The 12457-nt window shown below is 36.6% G+C and overlaps 1 protein-coding gene across 19 annotated transcripts in view; it reads right to left on the minus strand.

Annotated features, from left to right (window-relative positions):
* MAPK8 (mitogen-activated protein kinase 8) overlaps positions 1 to 12457 on the minus strand; it is a 135485-nt gene that overhangs the window by 30865 nt on the left and 92163 nt on the right. For all 19 annotated transcript variants that reach the window (XR_003121164.1, XR_003121166.1, XR_003121165.1 and 16 more), the window contains 2 exons: positions 6977 to 7147; positions 3525 to 3654 (listed from right to left, as the gene is read on the minus strand). Coding sequence is in view for 16 of the 19 variants with exons in the window: in XM_025397061.1 (XP_025252846.1) it covers positions 3525 to 3654; positions 6977 to 7098 (252 nt within the window). In the remaining 3 variants the exon portion in view is untranslated. The remainder of the gene's footprint in view (positions 1 to 3524; positions 3655 to 6976; positions 7148 to 12457) is intronic.

The raw sequence follows: 12457 nt of genomic DNA on the forward strand, positions 1-12457 counted from the left end.
ACGTCATACTTTGGCTATGCTAGTTTCAAGAACGTCATTTTAAAAATGTTTTGATGCTTTTAAACATACTATTCCCTATGCTTGTCATTTATCTACTGAACTTAATTATCTTCCAGGTGAACCTCTTTTGTAGATTTTGACAACCCCTAGTTCTTGAAAGAGTTGACTATTCAACTTTGTCCCCAGTTATCTTCTAATGTTGTTATGGTATTCAGCACACTATAGTCTAGTCTCATTTTCACATCAGCTACATCCCTACCACAGAGAATTCTTATTAGAAAGAACTGTGTCTTAATCACTTTTATTGCCCTGTATATGGCAAGTTACATGACACACATATAAAAATGTTTGCTGACAATGATACTTAGGGATGGGAATTTGTTTTTCAGGCATAAACTTTATAAGGGCAATAACATTATAAGGGCATAACTTTATAAGAAAAACTGATGTTTTTCTTCTAAGCATTCAGCTTTACATAAGGTTTTTAAATATTTGTTCAGTGAATACATTCGTAAAAATAATACACCAGAAAGGGTCAAATTTAAGATAGGGAAATGGTAATAAGGAAGCATCTGCCTGTTCTAAATAAGTTCAAGTCTACCAACCACATGCAATGCACAATAGGAGACTTCGACAAATAGTAAATCTAGTCTCATTGATATCTGAAAAGCCCTAGAGTGGAACAGAGGTATTAAAGATTAAAGGCATACAGAGACAGAAAGATGATTAGTGGTTGTTTAGAACTGAGAAGGATGGGAGGTAGGGGAATGACAGCTAAAGGATAAAAGATTTCTTTCTGAGGTGATAAAACTATTCTAGAACTGACTGCAGTGATGGTCCCACATATCACTGAATACACTAAAAACCATTGAATGGTATACTTCAAATGGGTGAATTGCATGATACAGAAATTATATTTCAATAAAGCTGTTATAAAAAAGATTCTAACAGATAGTCGTCCTATTTTTCAAAAAGGGAAATAAAGGAAATTAAATTATATCAGTTATAGACTGGACAGTCAAGCAAAAGTCGATGATTGATTAGTGGTGGTATATAACTACTTCAAAAGAAGTAACAATTACCAGGAGCAGGTAAAAAGTTCATTGAGAAATACTATTTCCTTTCATGAATAAAAACAACAAAGAACAATAGCAATAAATCAGAAAAATGCAACTAGACACAGTATATGAAGAGTTCAAAACGGCATTTTAGAAAATGTTTCCAATAATAACATCCATGGGAATAAGATGATGAATTGGAAACAGCTGGATAACTGTGATAGACACATAATTTCTGCAATATGCTCAAAAGTTGCTAATCAATTAATTCAGCTATTACAAAGACATCCTGAGCAAAACTGGGAAGTGAAGCCCACAAGTGAAAAGGCAGAACAAGGAAGAAAAAAGCAATCACTAGTAGACCAGGAAGAGTAACCACATTTCACCTTTGAAATGTAATAGGGAGAAACAGGAAGTACTATACGTAATTCTCCATAATCAAAAGAAAAAATATAAAGACTGGGTGAGACGGGACCTGCAAGGCAGGCCTGTAACAAAGAAAGAAAACGGGAATCAGATGGGGACATAATTTCTAAACAGGGTTTTAATGTCTACGGTTAAGAGATGACATGCCTCAGCTCCTCTCAGAAGATCTGATCAAACATGCAGTAGGGTGTGCTAGGTGGCTTACGCAGTACTGTGCGCTAGGTCACTTTCAAAGCATGTTCAGAGATAAACAGCCAAGATTAAAAAAGAAACTCGAGACCATCTATGAAAAGAATGAGAAAAACCAGGGATGCTTAGACCAATGAAGAGACAATCTGTACAGAGGATGAAATAGTTTAAAAGGCAAAACACTACAAAAACATCCATCCATTGGGGAGTGGAATAATTTAGTTACCATTTCCAGTTTTCCCATATTTAGCTTTACACTCACTCACTGAACAAATATATTCTGAGTACCTACTCTTGTCCATACTCTTCTAGGTGCTGAGAGTACTGCCCGGATAAACCTCTGCCACCCCTGCTAGAAGCCTAATCATGTGAGACATGCTTAGTCATACTCCATGCAGTTGAAGGAATCACCTTTCTTTGCAGTCACCCAGGCTTGAGAGGTAGGAGTAACTGAACTCCTCCCGAAGGAAAAACTAAGGCAACACCACCATTGCCATGGAACTGTGTTCACAGGCCATAAGGGGCACGAGCAGCTCTATCCATTGGCAGGACGTCACCAGCAAAACTGTGATGAGCAACACATCAGGTTCCCACTTGGAACAAGAATGGCTACCACAACTTCTTCCCTATCATTATCTACCTCTAACCTTTGTCTCTTGACTTTTTTTTATGCCATTCTTTCTCTCTGAAGGCTCCTTTCCTTCAACAATCCAATTTTTACCCCATCTTTAAGAGTCAGCCTAGGTCTACTCCTCCCCAAAGCCTTCCCAGCTCATTAAAGCTCACAGAAATTGTCCCTCTTTTTAGATCTCAATATATGGGCCACTATCATCATTTGACAAACGTCCACTGCTTTGTGATGTTTGATACTTAACTTTCTGTATGTCTGTTTTGTATTCAAAACACCATTGTAAGCTCCCGAAATAAGGGGCCTAATCTTGAACTTGCACGAATTTTTTTCCCTTGGTAATGAACCCAGTAACTCCAATACACAGAGGCTTGCATATATTTAGCTCTCAAAATGTGGTAAATTGTATTATCTGCAGTCAGAAAGTACTGCACTCATTATATTATATGAACTCTTTTGGACAAACACTACGAAATGTCTTTAGTCAGATACCTTCGGTTTAGGACTGCCTAGAAGTGTCCCTTACACAATTCACTCCTAGTTTATTTCCTCAACTGAAGAAATCATTCCATTAGAACAACCACAAAAGTATGAATATGCTCAATGTAAGTTTAAAAAAGTATAATTGTTTATTCTCAAAATGAGTACATGTATCTTTACAAAGCCTCCTCTTCGCAATCATTAGAAAATGCAATTAGAAACATGTTAATACTCTCTAGATATTTTCAAAAACTTTCTGCTAAACCCATTATCATCATAAAGTGACCAGTGAATACTGCCATCACTTAAAGAAGTGGGAGTGGGGTAGGGAAAAGTGATATAAATTTTATATTCAATATGATTAGAGTGTCAAAGTATAATGGGAACAATTTCATCTCTGTGCTAATGCTACAGTTTTCTGAAATGTCAGCCTGACAGAGACAAAAAGCAGAAGATGAGATCAAGCTGAATAAAATTCTTCTGAAACACTTATCTTTTTAAAACTCCTTTTGTAAATTAAATGACAGGAAATCATATAATCTAAATTCTAGAAGTTATTTTTTGATACAATTTAATAAAGTTATGAAAAAAAATCACCCTGTAGAGATATATATATCCCTTTTAAACAATGTTTTAATACAGAACAATTTAAAGTCCCTAATACTTAAAGTCTTCGATATTCACATATTCATGAATAAATCTTGATTTCATCTACACTTAAGAAACCAAAAATGTTCACTTACATTTTTGTGATTAACACATTTCATAAGAACTAGCTCTCTGTAGGCCCGCTTGGCATGAGTCTGATTCTGAAATGGTCGGCTTAGCTTCTTGATTGCAACATTTCTTTCAAGAATGGCATCATAAGCTGCGCTGTAATAAGAAATTAAAAAACACACAAAAAACTTAAAGCAAGAATCTGTAAACTGAATTCATGAAACAGTCATATAGATTTCTCACCTTCTCCAAAGACAAGTAACTGGATCACTTCCCAGTCTATGACGCTCAACATGTCTTCTGTATCTATTACAACATGTTTTTTTGGCAACTGTTTCCTAAAATGCTAATGGATCCAAACAGACAGTGGACTATGACAACTGAGACCCTGCATGTTCGTTGTGTTGCCTCAAAGATCCACCTAGTACATGGTGGGCACTCAATGTACAAATGCATAATAATTATTTAGCTCCACTAGATAGCCTAAAGCCTGAATGAATTCTTAACCTTGCACTTCTATCAAGAAAAGGTAGGATAAAGAATGCATACGAGGCTGGGTGCAGTGGCTCATGCCTGTAATCCTAGCACTTTGGGAGGTCAAGGTGGGTGGATCACGAGGTCAGGAGATTGAGACCATCCTGGCCAATACGCTGAAACTCCGTCTCTACTAAAAGACAAAAAAATTAGCTGGGCGTGATGGCGCGCACCTGTAGTCCCAGCTACTTGGAGGCTAAGGCAAGGGAATCACTTAAACCCGAGAGGCAGAGGTTGCAGTGAGCCAATATCATGCCACTGCACTCCAGCCTGGGCGACAGAGCAAGACTCCACCTCAAAAAAAAAGAAAAAGAAAAAAATAATAATAAAATAAATAAATAAATAAAGACGACGAAGGTATATACAGAGGTATGTATACAAAATATTATTTTACAATTTTTTGAAGAAGTAAAGCCCTTAAAAATGTGTTTTAGAGGAGAAACTAAAAATCAAGTTGTTTATAAACATGAATGCTAGATTTCAGGGCATGAGAAGCTGTTTTATAACTGGAAAACACAACATCATACCCATTACTCTTCATATCTTCCTCTATCCCATGACACTGCCCATATAGCAGCTTTCTCATATGACAGGTCAGAGACACTGAAGCACAAATAAGGTAAAGTATCTTTAAAGAACTTTATGACTGGAAGATCCTAAAAATTATTTGGATTCACCATTGCCTAATGTAGGGCCAGTGGTAAAGTAATTTGCCCAAGGTTAAGCCAGAAAGTTAAAAGCAAAGCTGAGACTAGAAGATCTAAGACATGAAGTCATGTTTTTCAAACTGGACCACTTAACATACTATAAAAGACTATTTCTGTTTATATGTATGTAATATTTGGAAAGCCAGCTCACTGCTGATTAACAGTTTTCTTATCTGACTGAAAACTTGAATTTGTTTTGTAGCTATCTGATCATATCAAATGCCATGTAGCACTATATGTATTAAGAAACTGGTACTGCATAAATGGACACATCTATACATTCTATATATACAACTACTGCCTATATATACATACATACACACACCAAAATATACATAAATATTATAATCCTTACTTGTGAAATGCCATATTTGCAAACATGTCCTACTCAAAACAAAACAAAAACTCAGTGGGGTCATGCAAAATTATTAGATGTTTTGACTATCTTCAAATAAAGCAGGTTTTATTTTTAACAATTAAATTCATTGCTATTAATTTATCTGCCAAATCAAAAGCATATTTCAAATTCTAAAAGTTCAAAAGGGTCTGAGTGCACTCCACTATCCTGTATCCAAAAAAATTAAATTTCTAACTGTTGATTCTTCAATGTGCACAAATCAGAAGCACCTGAGGATACAAAGGCCACAATCTAGACCCAATTAATCTTACTATTTATGGTTGGGGCACAAAATAATGCTTAAAAAAAAAAGGTCTGTATTCAGTTGACTCAGCAACACACAAATGAGTTTTGAAATTTTTATGTTTAATATTTGTCTATTTCGTAAACATCTCTTATAGAAATTATCACTTTCAGCAAAAATATGAAAATAGTTATTCCTTAGGCTAAGGGCTTAAGAGGGCCTAACAAGCAATTTTTTCTTAATTTTGATACAAAAACTTCAAAGTGCACCTACCTGAGGATAAGTGAAGATACAGAAACATTAATATATTTTAAAATATTTATATGTAATATATATATTATATAATCCTCACAATTTTGTAAATTAGGTAAGAAACGGGCTCAGCAGAGTAAATTTGCCAAAAGTCATAAAGCTAGTAAATTACAGAGCTAAAACCTGAACAGAGCCAGACGCGGTGGCTCACGCCTGTAATCACAGCACTTTGGGAGGCTGAGGTGGGCAGATCACGAAGTCAGGAGATCGAGACCACGGTGAAACCCCATCTCTACTAAAAATACAAAAAATTAGCCGGGCATGGTGGCTGGCGCCTGTAGTCCCAGCTACTCAGGAGGCTGAGGCAGGAGAATGGTGTGAACCCAGGAGGCGGAGCTTGCAGTGAGCCTAGATCGTGCCACTGCACTCCAGCCAGGGCGACAGAGCAAGACTCTGTCTCCAAACAAACAAACAAAAAAGGTAACAAAAATATAATTATTCTTGAATGAGGCTTATAATTCCCCAAAACACTAGTTTATTATTATGCTAATTTAGTGATCTGCAATCAGTATCAGAACTATCCCAAAGAGTGATCTGCATTTCAGTTTATAAAGAATTATGTTGATATAGCCTAAGCCTTTTGTAGAAGTTAGCTAATAAATCAATTTTAAACATATGGATGAATTTTGAAACACATAAGTGAGATATTAGCTGACTTCATTCCCCAGTGTGGAATAAGATTTCTGAAATTCCAGGGCTTCATTATAGGGTGAAAGTGATAGTTAAATGTAGCTTATTATTAAACAGTTATCTAATGGGAATACATGTATACATGAAATTAACAAGCATGCCACTTATTCTTTCTTGATAGAGATATTTGTCTCCAATGGCTTATGACCAAATATTTAATCATAGTTTATACTTAAAGATGGCAGTTTATAGTTATATATTATGAATAACACAGGTTATTATCTCAAATCTGAAAATATGAAACCTAAAATGCTCAAGAATCCAAATTTTGGGGGCATTGACATGACGCTCAAAGGAAATGTTTCACTGAAGCATTTCTGATTTGAATTTGGAATGCTCAACCAATGCAAATATTCCAAAATCTGACACTTCTGGTCCTAAGCATTTCAGATTAGGGATACTCAACCTTTAATAACAATAATAAAGAAAAGACCATTGATCCCTGAAGCAAACAATTTACTGTGGAATAGTTTTCATTTAATTTGTTTTAATTTTTCGAGGCAAGTTAAATATTTGCCAAGGTATCTAAATTACAAGAGGAGAAAACGTAGCAGTTAATGATTCTTTGACTAATTTTTGGAAGTAAAAACTTACCATACTATTCCTTGCGCTCCTGAGCCTATAGGTTTTAAATTCTGATACCGTTTCAGGACTGTGAATGTAGAATCTCCAATCTCTACACTATAAAAATTGTTGTCACGCTTGCTTCTGCTCATGATGGCAAGCAATTAATTTAATGGCTTCATCCAAAAATTCACCAAGAAGCTGCAAGATGGAACAAAATGTGATGTTAACAAAATGAACTTGTTTTAATATTAAAATTTGAGCCCTTACTCTCTGTTTACTTACTGATAGTAACACAGACTGCTAGATCATGAAAAGAGAGGCTTCATTAAAAAACACAAGAAAAAAAATACCACAGAGCCTTGATCAGCATATGCCATATGAACGACTGATAGTTTTTTTTTAAAAGAAACATTAGGATAAATCATTCCTCCAATCTAGAAGTTACCAGCATTAATACATTAATAACTTACAAGACTAACAAAAGCAAATAATTAAAATTAAGCACGTTAACGTCACTCCACAGTTTAAAATAAAATTTAAAACCAGTCTTTCTCGTGTGCTTATTATAGAGAATAAAAACCTTAATTTTTATGAGAAATTTACAAACTTTCATTCAAAACTGGTTAACAGTCTCATTTAGTGCCAAGTGGAGAGAACAACAAATGGAAATAAGTTGACTAGCACATGTCACCCTTGCCTAAAACACAAAGGGTACCACAGTGCCTTCAGTCACAGATCCTCTGACCTGCCAAGGCAACCTCCTGGTGTAACACACATACTGAGACTGTAATGGGTGAAAGGATGAGAAGCAAAACAGAAACAAGAGAGAGAGAAGTAGTTAGCATATTGGGATACAAACAAAACAATACTATTCCATCCTGCTTGAGGCATTAAAAGTACAATTCAACTTCTAACTACCATTCCTTTACAACTTGTAGGATTAAAAATCAAGACAGTCTTTTTCTACCCATGTGAATACTGGTTATTAGCAAACTTATTATCCATCCTTACTAGACAAAAGATACTATTCCAAAATGTATGCAAAGCAGCTTTAACCTACTCCTTGCCTCCTCAATAAGTCATGAAACCAGTTAGGTCTCAAGTTACTGTTTTTTGTGGTTTTAAGATAATGCTAACCCCCCAAAAATCCTAATATGACTACAATACAAAGAATTAATTCAGCAAATATTAATTGCCTGCTAGGCACTCTGCATGTCCTGGGGTCAGATCACAAACTAGGTAAGAAGGTGAGCCACTGGAGGGTGGAGACCATGAGAATGCCTTGACCTGATCCTTGGCTGCGACATATAGATTGTACTGCAGGAGAAAGGGGGAGCAAGAGTGGAATATGAACATCTGAGGGACTATTATAATGACTCAGATGAAAGAGAAACAATGAAGAGTCTTAGGTCTAAAGGAGTTAAAAATAAACAAAAACTAAACAGGCAACTCCAAACTATGTAAGCTGTAAAACCGAGGACAAATAAACTAGAAACAAATGAGGAATTAGACCTGGATACATCGTAAAAGGTCCAGAGAAACATTTCCAAAATCACTAACTGGACGAGTCATATAGTGCTCCAGAGAAGACCGAAATGACAAGACTCATAAATTCTTCCTAAGTGGACAACCCATAATAAAGAAATGAGCTTTGGTAATGATTTAAACACTGAGCTATGTTCACAGAATGCTCACATACAGGGATTGTTCACCCTAATCGTTTTCCTACCATAACCTGAATTCCCTCTTACCTACTACAGTAGTGAAATAAGGAAGAAGAGAAATGGGAAGAGTGGAAGAAGAGTGTTGGCCGTCAGGCCCTTTATTAATTATTCTACACATTTATCCTGGAAACTGGGTCAGCTGGGGGCATGGAGACACTAATAGTGATCTCTGATAATCTACAAATATGAGCACAGGCTGAGCACAAAGTTGATGGTGTTTTCACCTTCTGGAAGGTTAAACCTTCCACCCAAGCATTCAAACTACCTGCAGATTAGGATTCCTAACCTTACTTGGAGGAGTCATACGTCTCTCTCAAAAAGATTAAGATAATCAGGAGACAAAGGGGTACTCTGTGGTGCTTCACAGGAGTTGACATATTGTTATCAAAGTAGGTAAAAAAAAAAAAAACACTGTGTTTCAGAGTTTCTCCACTGGCTGGAAAAAAAGAAAAAGCTTGAGTAGATCCAGGAACATGCAGGCAGCACAACCGTTTACTTTTTTGCTAAGAGTAACAGCAAGGAAAAGCTCCTTTCTGTTCTCAGAACAGGGTGGCCCGGCCACAGGAGTGGGATTCACGGTGACAAGAAGTCTGAACAAAGGCTATGGCAGGCAGATAAGCATGGACAGTCACAACTCCCCAGGAGCAGGGCAGAGGCAGGCAGACAGGTTCCAAGGTTAAGCAGGCAGCCCAGCTAAGCAGTACCCTTGGCAAAAGCCACAGCTGCCACTTACAAGAACAGAAGACAGAAAACTCTCTACTCACTTATACTCAGTCATGCAATATTCAAACCTGATTTAAGCACCATGCTATGTACTGTTAACAAGATAGTAATCAGCATCTGGTTCCTCACAGTGCTGCAGCTAGGACAGAAAAAGAGACCTTAAGCTGATGGCTACCTGCCTGACTGAAACTACAGCTGTGGTAAGGACAATGAAGGAAAGCGGCAGGATGTCAAAGCAGCTTGTGCCAGTCTGGGCTCAGGAACAGATACTCCTGACAACATGACATTTAAGCAAGATCTGAACACTGAAGATGAGTCAACCAGACAGGGAGAGGAGAGAGCTTTCTAGGCAGAAAAAACAAAACACATGCAAAGGACTATAAAAATTGTACCAACTGTACAATTTGATGAGTTTTGATTAACCGTAAAATTACATAACCACCATCAGGAAAATCATGATATAAAACATTTCCATTACCTCAATACATTCCCTATATGGTCAGTCTCCACTCTCTACCCCTTTTCCCCCCAACTCCTAGCAACCACTGAATTGGTTATCGTGCCTTTTCTAGATCTTCATATAAATGAAATCACACAGCATGTAATTTTTGTTTGGTTTCTTTCATTTGCTCTAATGATTTAGAGATTCATCCATGTTGGAGTCCTTTTACTAGGAAATAAACTTCATTGTGTGGATGTACCACTTGGACATTTCAACTGTTTACAGTTTTGGAGTTATTATAAATGATGCCAGTATGAATTTCACACTTTTTCTTCATTCATCTTGGGTTAAATATCTAGGAGTGAAATTGCTGAGCCCTATGTTTTTAAGAAATTGTCACACTGTCTTCCAAAGAAGCCATATCATTTTTCATTTGCACCAGTAAGATGTGAGAGTTTCAGTTGCTCCACATTCTTCGGATTGCCATTTAATTTTATCTATACTAGTGGGTGTACAGTGGTATTTCAAGGTGGTTCACATTTGCATTTCCTAATAACTAATGAAGGTGAGCACCTTTTCATGGGTTTATATGCCATTTGTGTAATTATTTTTGGTGAAATAGCTATTTAGTTCTTTTCCCTATTATAAAAATACGGCTGTCTTCTTATGAGTTTTAAGACTTACTTACACATTGTAGATACACATCCTTTGTCAGATGTTTTGCAACTATTTTTTCCCAGTCTGTGGCTTGCCTTTCCATTTTCTTAACAGTGTCTTTTTATTTTGAAATAATTTTAGACTCACACAGAAGTTACAAAAATATTACAGTTTCTGGGTATCTTTCACCCAGCAACAACATTTGACAAACCATAGTACAACTAACAAAATGAGGAAACTAACACTGGTATAATACTATTAAACTAGAAATTTTCCTCAGATTTACCAGTTTTTACATGCCCTGTATGTGTATAGTTCTACATAAATTTATCACATACTTTATATTAGTATAACCTCCACTACAATCAGAATACTGAACTATTCCAGCCTGGTACGGTGGCTCACTCCTGTAATCCTAGCACTTTGGGAGACTGAGGAGGGCAGATCACATGAGGTCAGGAGTTCACGACCAGCCTGGCCAACATGGTGAAACCCTGTCTCTACTAAAAACACAAAAATTAGCTAGGTGTGGTGGCACATGCCTGTAGTTCCAGCTACTTGGGAGGCTGAGGCAGGAGAATCGCTTGAGCCCTAGAGACGAAGGTTTCAGTGAGCCGAGATTGTACTATTACACTTCAGCCTGGGTGACAGAATGAGACTCTGTCTCAAAAAAAGAAAAAGAGAATACTGAATGATTCCATCACCTCAAAGAAACATCTTCATGCCATCCCTTTATAATCACAGACTCCTCCCAACTTTACCCGTGGCAACTACTAATCTGTTCTTTGTCACTGTAATTTTTTCATTTAGAAAGTGTTATAGGTTGGTAGTAGTGGCTCCTATCTGTAATCCTGGCACTTTGAAAGGCCAAGGCAGAAGGACTGCTTGGGCCCAGGAGTTCAAGACCAGACTAGGCAACACAGAGAGACCCCATCTCTATAAAAAATGTAAAAAAAATAAAAAATCTGCCAGGGTAGTAGTGCACACCTATAGTCCTAGCTATTTGGGAGGTTGAGGCAGAAGGATCACTTCAATCCAGGAGCCAGAGGCTGCAGTGAGCTATGATAGCACCACTGCATGCTATCCTGGGCAACAGAGTGAGACTGTCTCCAAAAAAAAAAAAAGTTATACAAATTAAACTCACCATAAGTAATCTATTAAATCTTTTGAAACTGGCTTTTTTTCACTTATTATAATGCTCTTGAGATTCTCTAAGGTGCTGGTATATCAATAGTTTGTTCTTTTTCTTACTGAATATTATTCATTGTATGAAATGTATGACAATTTATCTATTCACCTCTTGATGGCTATGACAAAGCTGTTAAAAGGCTTTGTGTACACATTTTGTGTGAATATAAGTTTTCAATTCTTTAGGGTAAATATCGAGGAGTAAGATATGGTAACTCCATGTTTAATTTTACAAGAAACCGGCAAACTGTTTTCCAGAATGCTGTATCATTTTGCACTTCCACCAGCAATGTGTGAAAGATCTAGTTCCTCCACATTCTAACTAACTCTTGGTTTTGCCAGTACTTTTTATTTTAGCCATTCTAGTAGGTGTGTCATATCTCATCATGGCTTTAAATTCACATTTTCCTAGTAGCTAATCATGTTGAGCATCTTTTCATGTGCTTCTTTGTCATCTGTATATGCTCTTTGGTGAAGTGTCTGTTCAGTGTTTCACTCATTTTCTAATTGGATTGTTTTATTCCTACTGTTGAGTTTAGAGACTTTTAAAATATGTTCTGGATACACATTCTTTATCAGACATGCAATTTCCAAATATTTTCTTCCAGTCTGTGGCTTGTCTTTTTATGCTCTTAACAGTGTCTTTCACAGAGTAAAAGTTTTTAATTTTGATGAAGCCCAAGTTATTATTTTTTTTCTCCTTTATGGATTCTGGTTTTGGCGCAAGAAATTTTTACCTGGCCCTAGATCAGAAAGATTTTCGCCTTCATTTTC

The sequence above is a fragment of the Theropithecus gelada genome, chromosome 9 (genome assembly GCF_003255815.1).
Source record: "Theropithecus gelada isolate Dixy chromosome 9, Tgel_1.0, whole genome shotgun sequence".
NCBI classification, from domain to species: Eukaryota; Metazoa; Chordata; class Mammalia; order Primates; family Cercopithecidae; genus Theropithecus; species Theropithecus gelada.